Source organism: Xenopus laevis, chromosome 4L (assembly GCF_017654675.1).
Source record: "Xenopus laevis strain J_2021 chromosome 4L, Xenopus_laevis_v10.1, whole genome shotgun sequence".
Taxonomy (NCBI): Eukaryota; Metazoa; Chordata; class Amphibia; order Anura; family Pipidae; genus Xenopus; species Xenopus laevis.
In genome coordinates, this window is record NC_054377.1 from 1,843,249 (window position 1) to 1,868,165 (window position 24,917).

A 24,917-nucleotide genomic window follows, 5' to 3' on the forward strand; every position below is an offset into this window, starting at 1 on the left:
AATAGTCTCTGGGAAGGGAGTGTGACTGTGGGATAGCAGGTATAGTAGGGAGAGATGGTGTCTATAGTAACAGTGGATAATAGTCTCTGGGAAGGGAGTGTGACTGTGGGATAGCAGGTATAGTAGGGAGAGATGGTGTCTATAGTAACAGTGGATAATAGTCTCTGGGAAGGGAGTGTGACTGTGGGATAGCAGGTATAGTAGGGAGAGATGGTGTCTATAGTAACAGTGGATAATAGTCTCTGGGAAGGGAGTGTGACTGTGGGAATAGCAGGTATAGTAGGGAGAGATGGTGCCTATAGTAACAGTGGATAATAGTCTCTGGGAAGGGAGTGTGACTGTGGGATAGCAGGTATAGTAGGGAGAGATGGTGCTATAGTAACAGTGGATAATAGTCTCTGGGAAGGGAGTGTGACTGTGGGATAGCAGGTATAGTAGGGAGAGATGGTGTCTATAGTAACAGTGGATAATAGTCTCTGGGAAGGGAGTGTGACTGTGGGATAGCAGGTATAGTAGGGAGAGATGGTGTCTATAGTAACACTGGATAATAGTCTCTGGGAAGGGAGTGTGACTGTGGGATAGCAGGTATAGTAGGGAGAGATGGTGTCTATAGTAACAGTGGATAATAGTCTCTGGGAAGGGAGTGTGACTGTGGGATAGCAGGTGTAGTAGGGAGAGATGGTGCCTATAGTAACAGTTTGATAATAGTCTCTGGGAAGGGAGTGTGACTGTGGGATAGCAGGTATAGTAGGGAGAGATGGTGCCTATAGTAACAGTGGATAATAGTCCTCTGGGAAGGGAGTGTGACTGTGGGATAGCAGGTATAGTAGGGAGAGATGGTGCCTATAGTAACAGTGGATAATAGTCTCTGGGAAGGGAGTGTGGCTGTGGGATAGCAGGTATAGTAGGGAGAGATGGTGTCTATAGTAACAGTGGATAATAGTCTCTGGGAAGGGAGTGTGACTGTGGGATAGCAGGTATAGTAGGGAGAGATGGTGCCTTTAGTAACAGTGGGATAATAGTCTCTGGGAAGGGAGTGTGACTGTGGGATAGCAGGTATAGTAGGGAGAGATGTGTCTATAGTAACAGTGGATAATAGTCTCTGGGAAGGGAGTGTGACTGTGGGATAGCAGGTATAGTAGGGAGAGATGGTGCCTATAGTAACAGTGGATAATAGTCTCTGGGAAGGGAGTGTGACTGTGGGATAGCAGGTATAGTAGGGAGAGATGGTGCCTATAGTAACAGTGGATAATAGTCTCTGGGAAGGGAGTGTGACTGTGGGATAGCAGGTATAGTAGGGAGAGATGGTGTCTATAGTAACAGTGGATAATAGTCTCTGGGAAGGGAGTGTGACTGTGGGATAGCAGGTATAGTAGGGAGAGATGTGTCTATAGTAACAGTGGGATAATAGTCTCTGGGAAGGGAGTGTGACTGTGGGATAGCAGGTATAGTAGGGAGAGATGGTGCCTATAGTAACAGTGGGGTAATAGTCTCTGGGAAGGGAGTGTGACTGTGGGATAGCAGGTATAGTAGGGAGAGATGTGTCTATAGTAACAGTGGATAATAGTCTCTGGAAGGGAGTGTGACTGTGGGATAGCAGGTATAGTAGGGAGAGATGGTGCCTATAGTAACAGTGGATAATAGTCTCTGGGAAGGGAGTGTGACTGTGGGATAGCAGGTATAGTAGGGAGAGATGTGTCTATAGTAACAGTGGATAATAGTCTCTGGGAAGGGAGTGTGACTGTGGGATAGCAGGTATAGTAGGGAGAGATGGTGCCTATAGTAACAGTGGATAATAGTCTCTGGGAAGGGAGTGTGACTGTGGGATAGCAGGTATAGTAGGGAGAGATGGTGTCTATAGTAACAGTGGATAATAGTCTCTGGAAGGGAGTGTGACTGTGGGATAGCAGGTATAGTAGGGAGAGATGGTGTCTATAGTAACAGTGGATAATAGTCTCTGGGAAGGGAGTGTGACTGTGGGATAGCAGGTATAGTAGGGAGAGATGGTGTCTATAGTAACAGTGGATAATAGTCTCTGGGAAGGGAGTGTGACTGTGGGATAGCAGGTATAGTAGGGAGAGATGGTGCCTATAGTAACAGTGGGATAATAGTCTCTGGGAAGGGAGTGTGACTGTGGGATAGCAGGTATAGTAGGGAGAGATGGTGCCTATAGTAACAGTGGATAATAGTCTCTGGGAAGGGAGTGTGACTGTGGGATAGCAGGTATAGTAGGGAGAGATGGTGCCTATAGTAACAGTGGATAATAGTCTCTGGGAAGGGAGTGTGACTGTGGGATAGCAGATATAGTAGGGAGAGATGGTGCCTATAGTAACAGTGGATAATAGTCTCTGGGAAGGGAGTGTGACTGTGGGATAGCAGGTATAGTAGGGAGAGATGGTGTCTATAGTAACAGTGGATAATAGTCTCTGGGAAGGGAGTGTGACTGTGGGATAGCAGGTATAGTAGGGAGAGATGTGTCTATAGTAACAGTGGATAATAGTCTCTGGGAAGGGAGTGTGACTGTGGGATAGCAGGTATAGTAGGGAGAGATGGTGCCTATAGTAACAGTAGATTCGCACCAACTAGAGGTGTGAGTTACCTGTTTCGTCGCTGTTAATATCTTGGAACCCTGGGATTGGCCGGGTGCTCAGGTACCACACGGAGTGGAGCACATCAGTGGCGTGAATACGGTTATGGTCTGAGACAGGAGACATTAAACACATTAAACACCTGGTTGGTTATTATTGATATTTATCCTTCAATTCAGACAACTGCTTTATCATGGCTGTTTCACACAGTAAATGTAAGTGTAAGTGCCGGGCGAAAATTTTGGCGCTCCCCGTTGGAAGGGAGAGGGATTACTCACATGGAATATTCCGGTAGCCGCTTTCTAAGGCTCTGAAGAAGTTGTGGAATTCTCGTAGAGGGATTTTGAAAATCTCAAATAAACCCGTGTCCTGAAACAGAGTGTAGGAAACCTAGAGAGAGAGAGATATAGAGAGATTCCAGGTCAGGAAAGGGAAAACATTTTAAATTCAGATTCAGAAATTAAGATAAAACCCAGGGGCCCAATGTGAAATATTTTTACATTAAATTGAAAATTCTTAAATTAAAAAAAAAAAAGTCTTATTGTCCTAAGGGAAGGTTCCTGGGAGTGGTACTATGGGAACTTATTGTGAATGTTATTATGGGGTACTACTGGGAACTTCCTTTGAGCAGTACTACAGTACTAATTCTTGTGAGCACTACTATGAGAAGCTTCCTGTGAGCCGTACAATGAGAGTGGTACTATAGGAAGGTTCATATAAGCAGTATTATTGGGAAATACTGGTGGGAGTACTACAGGGAGCTTCCTGTGAGCAGTATAATGGGGTACTACGGGGAACTTCCAGTGAGCAGTACTACTTCTTGTGAGCACTACTATGAGAAGCTTCCTGTGAGCTGTACAATGAGAGTGGTACTATAGGAAGGTTCATATAAGCAGTATTATTGGGAAATACTGGTGGGAGTACTACAGGGAGCTTCCTGTGAGCAGTATAATGGGGTACTACGGGGAACTTCCAGTGAGCAGTACTACAGTACTAATTCTTGTGAGCACTACTATGAGAAGCTTCCTGTGAGCTGTACAATGAGAGTGGTACTATAGGAAGGTTCCTGTAAGCAGTATTATTGGGAAATACTGACGGGAGTACTACAGGGAGCTTCCTGTGAGCAGTATAATGGGGTACTACGGGGAACTTCCAGTGAGCGGTGCTATAGCACTACTACAGTACTAATTCATGTGAGCACTACTATGAGAAGCTTCCCGGGAGCTGTACAGTTAGAGTGGTACTATAGGAAGGTCCCTGTAAGCAGTATTATTGGGAAATACTGGTGGGAGTACTACAAGGAGCTTCCTGTCAGCAGTATAATGGGGTACTACGGGGAACTTCCAGTGAGCGGTGCTATAGTACTAATTCTTATGAGCACTACTATGAGAAGCTTCCCGAGCTGTGCAATGAGAGTGGTACTATAGGAAGGTTCCTGTAAACAGTATTATTGGGAAATACTGGTGGGAGTACTACTACGGGGAACTTCCTGTGAGTAGCGCTATGAGAAACTTCCCAATTGAATATCATTATACATTTAACCCTCTCACTGCTCTTGTGCTACTTCCTGGTCCCAGCAATATATTAAGGATAATCGCCCCTACTCGCAGGATGCTCAGAGTTTACACGCTGCTCTGTAAAAGGGATAATAGACTGACAGTCCCACTGAGACTCCGGAAGAGACAGTTCCTGAATTGCTCCGGAGCGGAGACAAGCGATACACTGGGAGATACTATTGTCTCACAGGGGTAACAGATGGTTCCTCTTTGTCATTATACAGGAAAGCAAGTTCAGCTTTTATTATCCTCAGGAAATCCCCAGGATGCTGTGCGGTCATAACGAGCCTGATCATCGCTGCGTCTAATTAACTCGTTTGTCACAGGAAGATTGGCCCTATGCTTTCAGGGGCCCACACTCGGAAGTAAGAGTGTCCAATCACAGCACCCGCAGCAGGGAATCCGTCTATATAAAGGAACCTTCATCTTAACGAGCGCCTTCCAATTAACGAGCCATTATTTCTGCTGCGTTTATTTTCTGCACCGGCCAGATGGGCCCCATTATTCTTGCAGGGATCCTGGAGGGACCTCGGATTAGTCACTGGGTAATTTGGGAGCGACGTTCTGGCAGGGGCCCCGCAGCAATCAGCTCCCGGCCGCATTACGACATCTTTTATAGAGATATGAATTTAATAAATCCCTTTTTTATTGGAATGCGGCCGAGCCAAAAAATGTTACTCATGCTAAAAGCTGTCACACTGATGAGAATACGGAGACAATCAATACCTGTTGCTCTGTCTGCAGCCCCAGAACTCTACCAGCGGAATAGGGGGGCTCTGAGCATAACCAACCAACTGGTCTATAGAGTACAGGAGCATTACCAACCAACTGGTATATAGAGTACAGGAGCATTACCAACCAACTGGTATATAGAGTACAGGAGCGTTACCAACCAACTGGTATATAGAGTACAGGAGCGTTACCAACCAACTGGTATATAGAGTACAGGAGCGTTACCAACCAACTGGTATATAGAGTACAGGAGCGTTACCAACCAACTGGCCTATAGAATACAGGAGCGTTACCAACAAACTGGTATATAGAGTACAGGAGCGTTACCAATCAACTGGTCTATAGAGTACAGGAGCGTTTCCAACCAACTGGTATATAGAGTACAGTAGCGTTACCAACCAACTGGTATATAGAGTATAGGAGCGTTACCAACCAACTGGTCTATAGAGTACAGGAGCGTTACCAACCAACTGGTATATAGAGTACAGGAGCATTACCCAACCAACTGGTATATAGAGTACAGGAGCGATTCCAATCAACTGGTATATAGAGTACAGGAGCGTTACCAACCAACTGGTATATAGAGTACAGGAGCATTACCCAACCAACTGGTGTATAGAGTACAGGAGCGTTACCAACCAACTGGTCTATAGAGTACAGGAGCATTACCCAACCAACTGGTATATAGAGTACAGGAGCGTTACCAACCAACTGGTCTATAGAGTACAGGAGCATTACCCAACCAACTGGTCTATAGAGTACAGGAGGAGGCTCCAATGCCTCTAATACTGCACAAGTTCCCCCGGTGCCATTTCCCTTATTCACCCCAATATGTGCAATGCTGGGTGCAACATGCAAAAAAGTAGGTGTAATCCAGATGGGGGTGGAGTGTACCTGCAACCTCCCCTGCACCTTACCCACTCCCTAACTGGCATGAGACAGGGGCACTGAGTGGGCACTATGCGGAACACCCAGGAGCCCCATGGCAGAGGGGCCCCAACAGATGTAAAAAAGGGATTTGCAGGGCACAGAGGAGGTGGAGCTTAAAGGGGTTGTTCCCCTTTAAATTAACAGTTAGTATGATGTAGAGCGGGATATTCTGAGACAAATTGCAATTGGTTTTCATTTTTTATTATTTGTAGTTTTTGAGTTATTTAGCTTTTTATTCAGCAGCTCTCCGGTTTGCAATGTCAGCCATTTGGTTGCTAGGGAACAAATTACCCTAGCAACCATCCGTTGATTTGAACAAGAGACTGGATTATGAATAGGAGAGGCCTGAACAGAATAAAAAGCAGCAATAACAATACATTTGTACCCTTACGGAGCATTTGTTTTTTTAGATGGGGTCAGTGACCCCCATTCGAAAGCTGGACAGAGTCAGAAGAAGAAGGTAAATAATTCAAAAAGTATAAAAAATAAAGACTAATTGAAAAGGTGCTTAGAATTAGCCATTTTATAACATACTAAAAGGTAACTTAAAGATGAAGCACCAGAGTGGGCAGGGCTTGGACAGCTATAATGGGCATTACCAGGGTGGATCAGGGGCGTGGCTACGTATCCATGGAAATATCCAGTGTTTGATATCACAATAGGTTTGCAGTGAAATGCTGAGATGTTAGTTTGGCTTCTGCACCATAATGAGAGACATGCGAGTGACATGGGCCCCATAATAAAGAGGGGGTTTGGGGGGTACCTGACTGAGGATCCTCCCCGACTTCCCTCCCGTCCGCTCCACCAGATCAAATATGGGAAAGTTCCAATTGTCTAATCTGCCCAACAGCGAGTCCTGTTCTTGGATCAGCTCCTGCAGGGGGGACTCTTCTTTCATCTGAGGGTCACAAGGGGCCACAATGTTACACTGGGGGGGTTGTACCCCACTCCCTGTACCCCAAGTTCAGGCCAATAACATTAATGATACCTGGGATTCCCGGCCCCCTGGCTCATTCCTGGAGTCTTTCTGCAGTCGGCTCTCCTGCGCCTTCTCCTTTAAATGCCCCGCTTCCTTCTGGCCGGTTCCACTTTCAGCTGCGGGGGGAGACAGTGGCATGAGAGATACAGTGGCAGTGCCCGTCTGTGTAACAAAGTTTATCTGATCGAATTGACAGACTCCTCCTAGATTGTTTCTTGGGACAGAACCAGAGACAGACGCTGCCCAGTGAATCCATTGGGACTGGCCAATTGGGCACTCACGGTACTTACCCTGCTGTATAGACTGCTGCTCTGTGCCCGACTGGCAACTGCTGTCTGTCACTTCTGCATTGGAAACAGCCTTCAGAGTCGGACGCCCACAACTGGCGGGAGACAAAGGGGAGTTCAGGACATACGGAGTTAAAGGGGTGGTTCATTTCAAAGTTAACTTTTAGTATTGCTAATTCAAAGCAACTTTTCAATTGGTCTTCATTATATATATTTTATAGTTTATTAATGATTTGCCTTTTTCTTCAGACTCTTGCCAGCTTTCAAAAGGGGGTCGCCGACCCCATCTAAAAAATAAATGCTCTGTCAGGCTACAAATGTATTGTTACTGTTGCTTTTTTTATTACTCCGCTTTCTATTGAGGCCTCTGCTGTTCTGCTTATTCAAATCAGTGCGTGGTTGCCAAGGTAATTTGGACCCTAGCAACCAGATGGCTGAAATTACAAACTGGAGAGCTGCTGAATAAAAAGCCAAATAAACCAAAAAACACAAATGATAAAAAATGAAAACCAATTGCAAACGGTCTCAGAATATCCCTCTCTGCAGCACACTAAGAGTTCATTTAAAGGTAAACAAACCCTTTAAAGTAAATGGTACAGCAATACCCAGGGGAGGATATTGGCCAATCAGTAGCCAGGAAGGCATAATACCCAATACCCTGGTGCTAAACAAATGGGTCACTGCTTGGGCCGAGGGCAGAACCCCTGGACGTTGCCGGGTTACCTGGTACAAATATGGCTGCCGGGCGACCGGACCTGCGGCTGGAAATCCTGAGAAGTGGACGCGAGTCCTGCGGTTTTATGGAGAGTCACGCTGGGCTTGGTGAGGAAATCAGCCGTGTCGGGGAATTCAACGGGGGCCCGACTGAACCCAGAACCAAGACTGGGGGAATTCACTGGACTGAGGGACGGCGAGGCACCTGGAGAAAGGGCAACAGAGCAGCAACCGACTCAATCTCTAAACAACATACAATGTAGCACTTAGAAATCATTCTCTTCTGCAGTAAAGAACCCCTTCCTATTCTGATGGTAAGATCTCCTTTCCTCCCCACCAATGAATCACTCATTCCCCCTGTGCATTCCCACTATTAACTGCTATACTCCCAGCTACTGTGGAACTACGACTCTCCTGACAGCACTGACCATTTTAATTTAATATCTCATGTTAGGGAATCCCATAACCTGACTGCCCTTACATTAAGGAACCCCTTCCTATGCTGATGGTGAAATCTCCTTTCCTCCCCACCAATGAATCACTCATCCCCCCTCTCTTGGTAGGGAATCCCATAACCTGACTGTCCTTACAGTAAAGAACCCCTTCCTATGCTGATGGTGAGATCTCCTTTCCTCCCCACCAATGAATCACTCATTCCCCTCTCTTGGTAGGGAATCCCATAACCTGACTGTCCTTACAGTAAAGAACCCCTTCCTATACTGATGGTGAGATCTCCTTTCCTCCCCACCAATGAATCACTCATTCCCCTCTCTTGGTAAGGAATCCCATAACCTGACTGTCCTTACAGTAAAGAACCCCTTCCTATGCTGATGGTGAGATCTCCTTTCCTCCCCACCAATGAATCACTCATTCCCTCTCTCTTGGTAGGGAATCCCATAACCTGACTGTCCTTACAGTAAAGAACACCTTCCTATGCTGATGGTGAGATCTCCTTTCCTCCCCACCAATGAATCACTCATTCCTCCTCTCTTGGTAGGGAATCCCATAACCTGACTGTCCTTACAGTAAAGAACCCCTTCCTATGCTGATGGTGAGATCTCCTTTCCTCCCCACCAATAAATCACTCATTCCCCCTGCCCAGTGCAGTTTGTATGAAATTCATGTTATTACCAGCTCTCCTGGGGCCAATGTGGTGGGTCAGCGTTACAGACGAGGACCGTTGCTTTGGTATCGTGAGGAGGTTGGAACTGTAGGGTCCGTTTGGATATGATCCTTGGCTGTTTTGGAGGGGGAAATTGTAAAATGACATTAAAAAACTGTACAGAATAGAAATGATTTTGGTCACTTTGTGGTTCTATTGAAAAGAGTTTGCAGCATCAGTGACATCTGCTGGTACAAACTGGTACTGCACAACTGTACAATCAGTTTGGTCAGATCCTTCCCTTTAGCCTGCAACTCCCTGCTCCACCAACCAACTCCCGTCATCCTTAGGAGGCTGCAGGTTTAAACTGTGTAATAATTATCAATTTAATAAACGCAGCAATTACCTGGCACCCATGTATTCCTGGTGGGGCCTCTTGCCATTGCTTCGTTCCCACCGAGGAGGCGGCTCCATGGGAGGCAGAATTGATGCCCCTGAGCTGCGACGGAGCTGGGGGGTTGGCAGACTGCTGCGACTGTTCATCCCCTGCCGAAAACAGACAAATAAATACACAGTGACCCCTGATACAGTCGCACACAAACCTGCTCATATGTCACCTACCTGGGCACAGTTATGTTACATCTCTCTCTGTACAGACTATGAGCAAACTTAGGGGCTGTTCCTGCTGAATTGTGCTTAGTACAGGGAATACCTATGCTGTCATAGTTTTATGGGATCTCTCTGTACAGACTATGAGCAAACTTAGGGACTGTTCCTGCTGAATTGTGCTTAGTACAGGGAATACCTATGCTGCCATAGTTTTATGGGATCTCTCTGTACAGACTATGAGCAAACTTAGGGGCTGTCCCTGCTGAATTGTGCTTAGTACAGGGAATACCTATGTGCCATAGTTTTATGGGATCTCTCTGTACAGACTATGAGCAAACTTAGGGGACTGTTCCCGCTGAATTGTGCTTAGTACAGGGAATACCAATGCTGCCATAGTTTTATGGGATCTCTCTGTACAGACTATGAGCAAATGTAGGGGCTGTTCCTGCTGAATTAAGTTTAGTACAGGGGAATACCTATAGTTTTACTGTATCTGTACAGGCTGTTCCTGCTGGACTGTGCTTTGTACAGGTGTTGTTACCTTGTGAGGTTTACGCTCTACTTTATCCATAGGATCCTCCATTTCAGTACAGGGGTAGAAGCCAGGGAAGGGGGTGAAGGGGTTGATTTTTGGTCTACATGAGCCTGAGAAGGTTCCCATTGAGCTGCTGATGCTGCGGAGGGAGGAGATCACTTGGGGTGAGAGGGAGGGATCGGCCAGTAGGTCGGTGACCATGTTTCGCGCCTCGTTGAGGACTGACAGATCAACTCCGTTGCCACCTCCAGCGTTCTGGAACAAGACGGCACAGACAGGGTTAATTTAAAGTAACAGATACACAGGTCAGACTTGCAGGAGGAGGCGGGTCGGTACCTGGTATTGGGGTTTGTACCACTGCTTCAGATCCCAGTCCCACAGAATCATCTGAAACGAGACAAACGGACACCAATGAACAGAGAAATAAAGGGGAGCAGTTCCAGCAAAACATTCCAGTCCCGAGGTGTCCTCTCTAAGTGCTGGAGGCGGGGCCTGTGGGTGGAGCTCAGCTGCGAGAGGCGGGTAACCTAGTGTGTTGTGCTCCACCTATTGGCACTGCACTTACACCCCAACTTAGCTGGCTATGCCCATATAGCTGGGGTTACTAGGTCACGCCCCCTGCTGGTGTCTAATAAAGGGTTATAACACAACAGGAGAGCCACGGGAGGGAATATACAAGGGAGAAGCCAGAAAGACTAAAACAATGGAGTCTTAGGCACAGCTGAAACTGTAACAATATATATATATATATAGTGAATAAAGTACCCTCTTTTGTAAAATATAAGGATATTATAAGTTACCGAGGAGTTTCATGACCATATAAAAGTACGAGGCCGAAGGCCGAGTGTGTTTATACAGGTCATGGAACTCCGAGGTAACTTCTAATATCCTCATATTTTACAACTGGGGGTACTTTATTTATTATAATACACACATTTCAATGAGTCTAGTGACTGAAATTACATCAGAAGTCACCGTTTATAACTGATGACATCAGAACTCACCGTTTATAAGGATATAATTTACAGGATATTCATGGCTTTTGTGTATTATATATATATATATATATATATATATATATATATATATATATATATATATATATATATATATATATATATATATATATATATATATATATATATATATATATAGTGAATAAAGTACCCCCTCTTGTAAAATATAAGGATATTATAAGTTACCAAGGAGTTTCATGACCATATAAAAACACGAGGCCAAAGGTATTATTATAATACACAACTTTCAGTGAGTCATGTGACTGAAATGACATCAGAACTCACCGTTTATAACTGATGACATCAGCACTCACCGTTTATAAGGATATAATTTACAGGATATTCATGGCTTCTGTGTATTATATATATATATATATATATATATACACACACAGCCCAACCAGTAGTGCAACTGGGTCTGACATGCTCTACGAAAAATTGCAATTGGTCTGACTGCACTTCCTATTCCCAACTGCTACTCTGTGGGGATCCCCCATACAAATAACAGGAAGGCTAAATTGAACTAGAACAGGGAACACTTGGTACAGGAGAAACATGGGGGACTTTATTGATCTTTAAACTTGTGATTCAAGAGTAAGAACCAGCAGTGCAGAGAGAGAGAGAGAGTAGCAAAGGCAGGAATCAGGGAAGAAGCCAATGAATACTGATATAGGAGAGGGCACGATGCTCAGGGTGAGATGAAGAACACGCTAATGCACTGCTGGTTCCCCCCGCAGAGAGGAGGCCTGGGGTTACACGGGGTCCCTGGCAAACAGGAACAGGAGTGCGGCTGAACCACAGACAGATCTTATCTCTCTCAATGACGTCAATCGAGTTCAGCTCAGTGTTAGACTTGTAGCAGGAAGGAACAGCCGCAGCAGCTCCCCGGCCAAATTTTCAGCACTCACTGCTCCAGCCAATCAGTTACAGCCATGGAAAGAGACAGTTCCCCTTTAAATTAACACCGGGCATGCTGCAGATATAACGGGTCAGAAGAGCTGCCTCTCTAGGGTTAATATCCTTCCTGTCCAATAGAACATCAGAATAAATGGACATAAGATACGTGACTCTCACCCACATTCCTTCTGCTGCCACTAAAGTTAGCGCACCCCCTACTATAAATGATAAGGATATTAGAAGTCACTGAGGGGTTGTTCTGTGACCATATAAAGGCACAAGGCTGCAGGCTGAGTTATACAGGGAACTCTGAGTATCACTCATGTATTATAAGGGATAATGTACCCCCCTACTGTAAATGATAAGGATATTAGAAGTCACTGAGGGGTTGTTCTGTGACCATATAAAGGCACAAGGCTGCAGGCTGAGTTATACAGGGAACTCTGAGTATCACTCATGTATTATAAGGGATAATGTACCCCCTACTGTAAATGATAAGGATATTAGAAGTCACTGAGGGGTTGTTCTGTGACCATATAAAGGCACAAGGCTGCAGGCTGAGTTATACAGGGAACTCTGAGTATCACTCATGTATTATAAGGGATAATGTACCCCCTACTGTAAATGATAAGGATATTAGAAGTCACTGAGGGGTTGTTCTGTGACCATATAAAGGCACAAGGCTGCAGGCTGAGTTATACAGGGAACTGTGAGTATCACTCATGTATTATAAGGGATAATGTACCCCCTACTGTAAATGATAAGGATATTAGAAGTCACTGAGGGGTTGTTCTGTGACCATATAAAGACACAAGGCTGCAGGCTGAGTTATACAGGGAACTCTGAGTATCACTCATGTATTATAAGGGATAATGTACCCCCTACTGTAAATGATAAGGATATTAGAAGTCACTGAGGGGTTGTTCTGTGACCATATAAAGACACAAGGCTGCAGGCTGAGTTATACAGGGAACTCTGAGTATCACTCATGTATTATAAGGGATAATGTACCCCCTACTGTAAATGATAAGGATATTAGAAGTCACTGAGGGGTTGTTCTGTGACCATATAAAGGCACAAGGCTGCAGGCTGATATAAAGCACAGATATGTTTTCTTTGTTAAAGACCCCAGTGGGCTCCGACCCCCAACTATACATATATTTATGGGGGTTTAGGGACACGTATCATTCCCCTGCTGCACAGAATATTTATATTTGCAGGTAGTGAAAGCAGTTTGTCTGAGCGGCATGAGATTGATGAGGGGTCGGGTAAATGAAATGAAGGCAATTTAATCTTTTAAGTGCTGTGATGACGCAAAGACAATGCAAATGGGTGCGTTCCGCCGTGTGCTGGGAGGGGTCTCCGGACGGGATTAAAGACATTTACATGCCCCGGCCACATTCTTGTAAACCTCAGGATTTTCAGCAAATTAAAAAGCCAGAGTCCCCCTTCCCCCAAGTCTCCCCATCTGAGAAACAGGGGTGCTGAGAATAGTTACAGAAATATTACTGTACTGTATTTCTATGGGAATCAATATGGCAGCTCTTCCTCCCATATGTATAAATACAAATATACAGAGAAGGAATGTTCTGGGCACACAATAAGCTATACCCTCATACTGTACTGTCTAAGGGAATCAATATGGCACCTCCTCCTCCCATATGTATAAATACAAATATACAGAGAAGGAATGTTCTGGGCACACAATAAGCTATACCCTCATACTGTACTGTCTAAGGGAATCAATATGGCACCTCCTCCTCCCATATGTATAAATACAAATATACAGAGAAGGAATGTTCTGGGCACACAATAAGCTATACCCTCATACTGTACTGTCTAAGGGAATCAATATGGCACCTCCTCCTCCCATATGTATAAATACAAATATACAGAGAAGGAATGTTCTGGGCACACAATAAGCTATACCCTCATACTGTACTGTCTAAGGGAATCAATATGGCACCTCCTCCTCCCATATGTATAAATACAAATATACAGAGAAGGAATGTTCTGGGCACACAATAAGCTATACCCTCATACTGTACTGTCTAAGGGAATCAATATGGCACCTCCTCCTCCCATATGTATAAATACAAATATACAGAGAAGGAATGTTCTGGGCACACAATAAGCTATACCCTCATACTGTACTGTCTAAGGGAATCAATATGGCACCTCCTCCTCCCATATGTATAAATACAAATATACAAAGAATAGTATATGAGTTTTGACCCTCTCCGGCCCCCAGGGTCCAGTCTTTATGGGCTCAGAGATAAACAACAGGACTTATTGGGAGTGTTCACAGATGATCCAACATTAATTAAAGGGGAAATACACCCTACATAGGAGCAGAGTTTCCCCATATATTACAGTATATACCAAAGTGATGGTTTGTGCGGGGGGGGGGCACAGACATCTGTAACCCTTTTTTAGGGCTTGAACTTTTACAAGTGTTTGGGAGCAGCCCCCAATGAGATGTTGGTGGATTGTATCCAATCAGCACCATCTAGTGGCCATAAGACGACTGTGCAGGGAAGCTATTTGGCAGCTCCAACACACACACAATAAATAACAGTTGGGGCACACATTCTGAGGGTGCAGTCGCTCTCAGGGAGTCAAATTGATACCCTATAGCAAACAGCTTTATAAGGGGTTTCAAGCACAATGAACCCCTGTCCCCCAGAGCCTAATATCTAATAACCACTGCATAATAGAATCAATCCCACAATTCCCTCTGTAGTGCCACTGCCTAGTGGCCAGCCCTGTCTCCTATGCAGCACCAGAGGCAAGTGCCAACTCAGAACGGCCAGTTAGAGAGACAGAACAGCCGGTGCAGAAGAGCGAGTCAGTACAGTGAAATGGCCACTAGATGGTGATGTAAACCAAACCCATAAGAAGCAGCACATGGCATTGCGCAGAGAAGGGGCCACGTTTTATTTGCATTTACTTTAGGGTTTCAATTTCATAGCAGAGTGCCACCAGCATGGCAGCCCCCACAATTCTTATTCACCTGCCAAAGCAAAACGTGTCGCCTAAAGAGCTCACATTATCAGATATTTATAATGAAGGAGACACAAAGTTGTGGGGGGTCACAGTGATCCCCATTCAATTCACAAGCTCTTATTGTGCTCAGTCAAGCGGTTTATAAAGCATAAAAACAAAACTTAAAAAAAAAAGTGTTGCTTGGTTGCTAGGGAGGGTGCCCCTGACAACCAGAATGTAGACTGGGTCTTGAGCTGTACTTTTTCTTATCTGTGAGAGTAGATCTGTTAAACCCAAATAGCCTTTGTTTTCCCTGCTGATTAATGGCTAATTTTTACGGAGCAACTAAAGAGGAGCCGCAGGTGCCGGGTTCCCACATGAGGCTGCAGAAGCCGGGGGCACGGGCTGCTCCTTTTATAAGGAGGGGACTGGAGGGTTCCAACTTGTCCTGGTCCCCCCCTCAGCTCCTCTATTGAGCCCTTCCAATGTCCCCCCGCTCTGCCCATTTATTAAAGCAGCCCTGGAAGTAGGTGCTGCAAAGCAATTAGCTGTCCTACACTCCATAGGCCAGGTCTTTGCAGGCTGTTCTGATACAGGAATGAACAATGAACTTATCCAAGAATCCTTCTGTCCAGCCGAACTGAATCTGAATCCTAATTTGCATATGCAAATTAGGGGCGGGGAGGGAAATAGCGTGACTTTTTGTCACCAAACAAGGAAGTAAAAAATGTTTTCCCATTCCCACATCTAATTTGCATATGCAAATTAGGATTTGGTTCGGTATTCGGCGGAATCTTTCGCGAAGGATTCGGGGGTACGGCCATCCAAAATAGTGGATTCTGTGCATTCCTGGTAAAAACAGATTTTAGAGATTAGCCCCACCCTCCCTGGTTTTCTCCATATTGGATCACGAGTATTTATTAACTTATAACAGTCGGGTGCCGGCGTGAGAAAGTTGTGTGAAAACTGCTTGTGATTCCACTGCTTTTGAGGAATTTCTTCTCTGTCCCAACTTGTCCCACTGCCTCTAATGGACTGTACCAACTCCAAGGGTGGAAAATAATTGTATAAATATCTGGAGTCAAGCAAAGGCTCATTATTACGCCTGTATGGGGTTCCCACTCCAAACATTACAGCAGGAACAGCCCCCTAAGTTTGCTCATAGTCTGTACAGAGAGATCCCATAAAACTATGGCAGCATAGGTATTCCCTGTACTAAGCACAATTCAGCAGGAACAGTCCCCTAAGTTTGCTCATAGTCTGTACAGAGAGATCCCATAAAACTATGGCAGCATAGATATTCCCTGTACTAAGAACAATTCAGCAGGAACAGTCCCCTAAGTTTGTTCATAGTCTGTACAGAGAGATCCCATAAAACTATGGCAGCATAGGTATTCCCTGTACTAAGCACAATTCAGCAGGAACAGTCCCCTAAGTTTGCTCATAGTCTGTACAGAGAGATCCCATAAAACTATGGCAGCATAGGTATTCCCTGTACTAAGCACAATTCAGCAGGAACAGTCCCTAAGTTTGCTCATAGTCTGTACAGAGAGATCCCATAAAACTATGGTACATAGGTATTCCCTGTACTAAGCACAATTCAGCAGGAACAGTCCCCTAAGTTTGCTCATAGTCTGTACAGAGAGATCCCATAAAACTATGGTACATAGGTATTCCCTGTACTAAGCACAATTCAGCAGGAACAGTCCCCTAAGTTTGCTAAGTGACTATAAAACAAATCTGTGGCCCTGTCAGAAGTCGCCATAATTTATCCCCATTAAAGTCTTAGGCCATTTCTGGAGCCAATAGAAAGGCCGGTTTGCACTGACACAGTCTGGCATTAGCTGAGTAAATAAGCATCGCCATGGATACCCGACATAGAATTAAGCAAACAATGATAGCGGCTCCATGGCAACCCCCATACAGACACGGCAACGATGGGAAACCTTCTCACCTGTGCCATGTGGTGCAGGGGCAAAGCCAGGCTCAGACTGACAGTTGTGTGAGATGACAGTTTATTGGGCCTCTCTGTACTTGGAATGTCAGGGCCTATTTTGACTCCCAGTCTGGACTTGGCCACAGTGACAGCCACGGGCACTTTCCTTCTCCCTATTCAGCCCAAAGCACCAGGGAAGGGACAATCTGCCAGAAGCTGCCTCTTTAAAATTAAAGGGAAAGTAACAGTGCAACATGAGTTTACGGCCAATATGTGGCCCCTCAGTCCATTGAAATGCAACTCTCAGCAGGCTACCCAAGGCAGCTGGAGGGCCTCAGGGATAGACATTATGGACATCCATGGCAACATTATATTTGCAACCAATCAATGGCTCACCTACTGGTCACATGATCTGCCTGGAACTGGCCACGCATTCTAATGCAACTTAGACTGGGAATTAACAACAGGGATGGGTGTTAGAGCTCGGGGCTGCAGCTGGGAACAAACGAGTGACTGGACACATGGACACACTCATCTGCTCTGGGACAGGGAAAATACCAAGGTGCAGGGAATCCTCAGTTTGATATTTACTACACTGACATCTCATTGGCTGCAAGGCTTCCGGGGCTGGGATAGAGGTGAATGGGCAGCCAATGAGGCTTGGGACTTTATAGACAAGTCAAGAGGGCCCCTGAGTAAACAGCCCAACTCTACTCTTTCTGATAAATTGGCCTGGCCAGTTTTTATCTCAGAATTTGGGTTTTATCTCCATCTCGCTCCTTTGTTTCTGGTCGGCACTGGGGGAACAGGGGACACAATGGAACTGCCACGGCCCAGATAATCTCCCCCCGGACAGAGCCACAAGAGCTTTATACAAAGACAAGAGACAGGGGCTTCTGGGCCGCTCGGTATCAATCTTTATCAGGCTCCATCCAGTCTGTTTCCTCCTCTTACTGATCCGCAGAACCAGCCTTGTATGGAAATAATATCCCTGCTGCTCCCACTCCCTCCACTGCTCCCCGGCACCAACTGCAGCCTGAGCTCTAACACCGACAACTCCCAGCAGCCTCTTAATAGGAAAACTTAAAATCATGGGATGTAAAATTGAGGTTCGACTGTATATATGAGAGGAGGTGCCATATTGATTCCCTTAGACAGTACAGTATGAGGGTATAGCTTATTGTGTGCCCAGAACATTCCTTCTCTGTATCTTTGTATTTATACATATGGGAGGAGGAGGTGCCATATTGATTCCCTTAGACAGTACAGTATGAGGGTATAGCGTATTGTGTGCCCAGAACATTCCTTCTCTGTATATTTGTATTTATACATATGGGAGGAGGAGGTGCCATATTGATTCCCTTAGACAGCACAGTATGAGGGTATAGCTTATTGTGTGCCCAGAACATTCCTTCTCTGTATATTTGTATTTATACATATGGGAGGAGGTGCCATATTGATTCCCTTAGACAGTACAGTATGAGGGTATAGCTTATTGTGTGCCCAGAACATTCCTTCTCTGTATATTTGTATTTATACATATGGGAGGAGGGAGGTGCCATATTGATTCCCTTAGACAGTACAGTATGAGGGTATAGCTTATTGTGTGCCCAGAACATTCCTTCTCTGTATATTTGTATTTATACATATGGGAGGAGGAGGTGCCATATTGATTCCCTTAGACAGTACAGTATGAGGGTATAGCTTATTGTGTGCCCAGAACATACCTTCTCTGTATATTTGTATTTATACATATGGGAGGAGGAGGTGCCATATTGATTCCCTTAGACAGTACAGTATGAGGGTATAGCTTATTGTGTGCCCAGAACATTCCTTCTCTGTATATTTGTATTTATACATATGGGAGGAGGGAGGTGCCATATTGATTCCCTTAGACAGTACAGTATAAGGGTATAGCTTATTGTGTGCCCAGAACATTCCTTCTCTGTATATTTGTATTTATACATATGGGAGGAGGAGGTGCCATATTGATTCCCTTAGACAGTACAGGATGAGGGTATAGCTTATTGTGTGCCCAGAACATTCCTTCTCTGTATATTTGTATTTATACATATGGGAGGAGGAGGTGCCATATTGATTCCCTTAGACAGTACAGTATGAGGGTATAGCTTATTGTGTGCCCAGAACATTAGTATGTTGTTTTGTTTCCCCTGGCAATGCTTTTTTATATAAATATATACAATTTTTAGAGGAAAATGCTCAGTAAGGATACAGCTGTTTCTCCGCTAATTCTGGGAGCGAGGGGTTAACAGCCCATCTTTATGTTGGGAAACAGTATCAGACGGCCCCACTCACAATGGACAAACAGAGCCCACACTCCGGAGCAGCAGCACAAGGCAAAGCAGCGAGTCCATTGAGTGACAGTGTGAGTTGGCTCAGTGCCCTCAGCCTCTGGGAGAAACAGGCGTAATAACCAACACGTGTTTTACACTGGGGCACCATCGTCTTCATCATGGGAAGGTCAACAGAGGTGAGTCACATGTGAACTTTATCCCACAGCCGGACAATCCGACAAGCGGCTCATACACAGGCTTTGTCCCACAAGCTTCTCTCTCCTATTCATGAGTAGGAGCTGCCATACTACTGACAAATATACAAAGAAGGAATGTTCTGGGCACACAATAAGCTATACCCTCATACTGTACTGTCTAAGGGAATCAATATGGCACCTCCCTCCTCCCATATGTATCAATACAAATATACAGAGAAGGAATGTTCTGGGCACACAATAAGCTATACCCTCATACTGTACTGTCTAAGGGAATCAATATGGCACCTCCTCCTCCCATATGTATAAATACAAATATACAGAGAAGGAATGTTCTGGGCACACAATAAGCTATACCCTCATACTGTACTGTCTAAGGGAATCAATATGGCAGCTCCCATCTATATAAATACCTGCGGGAGAAGACTAAGCATTTTACACGCCGCCTACTATTGTTATGAAGGTGCAGGAGCCGCAGAGTCACGCGGTTTCCTGTACAAACCACAATTACGTGTGAGATTTACACAGTGAAAAGAATGATCTTTTAGTACATCAGGGGTAGGTGTGAAGCAGAACTGAGGGTAATGCCATGGGGGGGGGTATATTTGATATTTGGTGCCCATGGTTTTCAGAAGCTCAGACTGTAAGGTCAACTACACCAACTATCTCACTGCTACAAGTGATTTCCACTGTAGTAAGTAGTTTTTACTGGAGTAAAATGCATGGAGGGATCTGAGACAGAGAGCTAGCAATCCAGAGGTGGGGATGCCATACTGTCCTCACATAATGATCTGCTTTTTACTGTATCTTATCCTCTGATTTCTCTACTCTCCCACTTACCAGCCATTGCCATGAGTCTTGTGTGACATAAATGTGTGTCTAGAATCCCTGCCATAAAGCAAGTCACGACTGCTGTTACCAGGAAATACTCTCCCCTGTGCAAATACCTGTGCAAGTACAGAGTAGTGAGTCACTGGCCCTATTTGCAAGGCGGAAAGAGTCAGAAATAGAAGAAAACAGCAAATAATTAAAAAAACTACAAACAAATAATGAAGACCAATTGAAAAGTTGCTATTCCGTAACATACTAAATGTTATCTCGAGGCCAATAGAAATGCTCCACAGTAGGACGCGCCACGGAATCCCTAGAAGGTAGAAGTCGGAACAAACTAATAATAATAAAATAATTTTTTTTAAAAATTTAAAAAAATTGTAATTTTGAAATTTAACAAAAACTAAAAAAAAAAGGGGTAAACGCATGGCAAGGGGTGGGGGGCAGAATGGCGGGGCCTTTGCAGAGAGGAAAGTTTGGGTGACGGGAGCTGAACACTTTGGCCCTTTGCGAGGGGGGGGGGTCAGTTGTCAGCAGATAAACACACAAAGGTTTTTATACAAGTCACACTGACGTCAGCCGTATCCAAGCAACAACACGGGGGGGGGGGGGGGCAGAGAAAAAAAAAACTTCTGTGGCCTCATGAGTTTTAGGCCGAAAAAGTCACCGGCCCCTGGGCTATGGGAAGGGAAAACAGAAAAAATAGAGCAAATTGGGAGGAAAAAGAGATTTAAAAAGAAAAATCATGAGTTTTGTATAATTTCTATAAATCCTGGTCTGAAATCTTTATTTACAATTTCTAAAGCTGGGTTAACGTTAAAGGGGTTGTTCACCTTTAAATGAACTGTTAGTATGATGTAGAGAGAGATATTCTGAGACAATTTGCAATTGGTTTTCATTTTTTATTATTTGTGGTTTTTTACTTATTTAGCTTTTTATTCAGCAGCTCTCCAGTTTGCAATTTCAGCCATCTGGTTGCTAGGATCCAAATTCCCCTAGCAACCATGCATTGATTTGAATTAGAGACTGGAATATGAATAGGAGAGGCCTGAATAGAAAGATGAGGGAGAGGCACCCACTGGGCATGAAATATATTTACAGATCCTATCTGATCCCCATTGTAAGCAGCAGTCCTGTCCTGCTTTATGGCAGCTGAGATTCTAGCTATCTGTATAACAGAACATTCTGTCCCAGTGGCTGCACAGATCCTATCTGATCCCCATTGTAAGCAGCAGTCCTGTCCTGCTTTATGGCAACTGAGATTCTAGCTATCTGTATAACAGAACATTCTGTCCCAGTGGCTGCACAGATCCTATCTGATCCCCATTGTAAGCAGCAGTCCTGTCCTGCTTTATGGCAGCTGAGATTCTAGCTATCTGTATAACAGAACATTCTGTCCCAGTGGCTGCACAGATCCTATCTGATCCCCATTGTAAGCAGCAGTCCTGTCCTGCTTTATGGCAGCTGAGATTCTAGCTATCTGTATAACAGAACATTCTGTCCCAGTGGCTGCACAGATCCTATCTGATCCCCATTGTAAGCAGCAGTCCTGTCCTGCTTTATGGCAGCTGAGATTCTAGCTATCTGTATAACAGAGCAAATATTCAATATAAAATGTTCACAACAGACTTGCAGGATTCGTCTCTGTACAGACAGAACCAGTGAAGGTTTTCAGGAAGGGGTTAAGGCAGAAGTTTTTTGGGCTGATTCAGTTGTTGATTTCGTTGTCAGGCCCCTGGCCAATGATCACAGGAGATTAGGGGCCAGTTTAAACCTCTGGCAAGACGATCCCATTCCGTGGCCCTTTGCAGCCCCATGGGAGTCTCACCTTCCTCTTAATCCCATAGAGTTTGGTGAAGTCAAGAGTCAAGTCAAGAGTCACTTCACCAAACTCTATGGGATTCGGAGGAAGGTGAGACTCGCATGGGGATCCGACTCAGAACTAATCAATGAGAACAGATTGTCAGTCTGAATGTGAATAATTTTGGCCCTTTGCACTTTCCGTTGAACCCTCTCCCCTGACTTTCCAGACTTGTTTTCGTTACTTTCCAGGACTTTCCAGGAGAGCGGAGCCAACTCCAAGATCTGGGGCGGCTGTGGGCGAGCGGATGAAGGATTTGGTCTTGAGCACACAACCCGGAGCATTTCATTAAAGCCTCAGACTCCATAGGAAAAGCCTGGAAACTCCTATTCCCCTCCTCGTCCCTCTACTCCACCCACTTCTCCTCCCGTATTGGGGTAACAAACTCGTTTTCACTGTGCGAAGGCCTCGCAATCCAATCAAGTCCAGATCCCACCCAAGAGGCAGCCGCACAATTCCGAGCCCAGTCCAAAAGCTTTAGGGAATGGAAAGAACAAAATGCCAGACAAAAATAATATATTAGCGACTCCAGAAACAGCAAAAGCCTCGCTCCTCGGAGTCAGATGTCGGTTACACAAACACAGTGTGAGCCTGGAATTAAGTTCCGTTATTAGTAATTACTGGGCCCGGAGCAAGTCACGTGGATAATTAGTCCTGTTCCACGGAAACATCTAGCACCTGGCAGGCAATATGGCAGCTCACACACACGATAAGCTTTATAAACCTACACAATATATTTATACAACTACAAGGGGCAGATTTATCAAAAGTCAAGGTGAATTTGCAAATGAAAAAATTTCAAGCTATTTTTTTGTGAACTTCGACTAACGAATTGTCCAAATTCGATTTGAATTTGAAAAAAATTTAAAAATTCGAATAATGAAATTTATCATGTACTGTCTCTTTAAAAATGGCTGTTTTAGCCTATGGGGACCTCCTAGAACCTATTTGGAGTCAATAGGTGGACTTTGAAAAATCCACCAATTGGAAAAACTTGACTGTGCTGTTAATTCGATTTGAACGATTCGAATTCGGCCGAATACGGACCTATTGAATCGAAAATGGACCTATTCAACCCAAAAAAAAACTTTGACGTAATTTAGGTTGGTCTTTTTGAATTCGAATTCGAGGGGCGGGGAGGGAAATTGTGTGACTTTTTGTCACAAAACCTGGAAGTAAAAAATATATGCAAATTAGGATTGGGTTCAGCGGGTCAGAAAGATTCGGCCGAATCCTAATCCTGCTGAAAAAGGCCGAATCCTGAATTCGGCACAACCCTATATATTATATGAGTTTTATATAGGGGGAGATTTATTAAGAGTCGAAATGAAAAATATAATTTGAATTTTCAATTTTTTTTTTATTGTTAAAACTGTCAAATTCGACTAGGGAAGTAACCAAATTCGAATAGAGTTTTTTTTAATAAAAAATTAGAATGTCCAGATTTACCATACCCTGGCCCTTAAAGAATTTGACTATTCGCCACCTAAAACCTGCCGAATTACTCTTTAAGCCAATGGGAGAGGTCTAAGGATCAATTTGGAGATGTTTGCAGCCTTCCTTTCGGAGAAAAAACTCGAATCAAGTTTGATCGAATTCGATTCGAGTTTTTGGGTCGTTTAGATTCGTCCGACTTTTAGAACTTCTATTTTTTTTAAATAAATCTCCCCAAGTTGAATTTCGAATTCATTGAAATTTAAGGGAGTTTATAAAACTCCCATGGATTGGAAATTTGACCCTTGATAAATGTGCCTCCCCGTGTATATTGGAAGGTTGCTTAGAACTGTGCTTGAAAAAAAGTTATTTGGCTTGAGTTCCCCTTTAATGTGATCATTTTTCCTTTTTTTTTTTTTAACTGTATCAAATAAAATAATGAACTGGGGAGAGATCAGAAAGGGTTAAATATGACTCCCAGACACATACATGAATGTTAAGGGGTGGTTCACCTTTAAGTTAACTTTTAGTATGTCACTAATTCTAAGTAACTTTTCAATTGGTCTTCATTATTAATTTTTTTATAGTTTTTGAATAATTTGCATTCTGACTCTTTCCAGCTTTCAAATGAGGGTCACCGACCCCAGCTAAAGAAACAAATGCTCTGTAAGGCTACAAATGTATTGTTATTAGGGATGCACCGAATCCAGGATTTGGTTTGGGATTCTGCCTTTTTCAGCAGCATTCAGATTCGGCCGAATCCTTCTGCCCGGGTGAACCGAATCCCAACTTGCATATGCAAATTAGGGGTGAGGAGGGAAATCACGTGATTTTTTGTCACAAAACAAGAAAAGTACATTTTTTTTCCCTTCCCAGCCATAATTTGCCAGTTCGGTATTCGGCCGAATCTTTTGCTAAGGATTCAGGGGTTCGGCTGAGTGGATTCAGTGCATCCCTAGTTTTTACTTCTTGCTAGTAGAAAAAAAATCAGCAAGAGAAAAGAATCTCTATTGTGTTACAATGGAACAAGTTCCCAGTTAAAGGGGAAGTTCACTTTATTCAGTTCAGTTGTTTTCAGACTGTACCCCAGAAATAAATAATTTTTCCAATTACTTTCCATTGTGTATTTTTTACCGTTTTTTTTCAAAATCTAAGTTGAATGTCCCTGTCTCTGGTGTTTGAGTGTCAGCTCCTGGGTAATTCAGGTGCAGGTTCTGAATTGTTACAATTTCGCAACATTTAGGGGCAGATTTATCAAGGATCGAATTTCGAATAAAAAAAGGCCAACCGAAATTCACTTAAAAAAATCTAAGTTTTTATTTTCGGGCGAATAGGCCGTTTTCGTTCGAATCGTACGAATCTAAGTAACATCGTATTCGATTCAAAGTTTTTTCTAAAAAAAAAAAAAAAAAACTT

At 44.1% G+C, this 24,917-nt stretch overlaps 1 protein-coding gene across 1 annotated transcript in view; it reads right to left on the reverse strand.

Annotated features, from left to right (window-relative positions):
• The window catches only part of pde3b.L (phosphodiesterase 3B L homeolog), a 59,229-nt gene that overhangs the window by 12,866 nt on the left and 21,446 nt on the right, over positions 1 to 24,917 (reverse strand). The window contains exons 2-11 of the mRNA XM_041589682.1: positions 10,369 to 10,419; positions 10,039 to 10,287; positions 9,295 to 9,434; positions 8,918 to 9,024; positions 7,796 to 7,991; positions 7,076 to 7,167; positions 6,795 to 6,901; positions 6,570 to 6,704; positions 2,867 to 2,978; positions 2,600 to 2,698 (exon numbers count right to left, since the gene is read on the reverse strand). Coding sequence (XP_041445616.1) covers positions 2,600 to 2,698; positions 2,867 to 2,978; positions 6,570 to 6,704; positions 6,795 to 6,901; positions 7,076 to 7,167; positions 7,796 to 7,991; positions 8,918 to 9,024; positions 9,295 to 9,434; positions 10,039 to 10,287; positions 10,369 to 10,419 — 1,288 coding nt within the window. The remainder of the gene's footprint in view (positions 1 to 2,599; positions 2,699 to 2,866; positions 2,979 to 6,569; positions 6,705 to 6,794; positions 6,902 to 7,075; positions 7,168 to 7,795; positions 7,992 to 8,917; positions 9,025 to 9,294; positions 9,435 to 10,038; positions 10,288 to 10,368; positions 10,420 to 24,917) is intronic.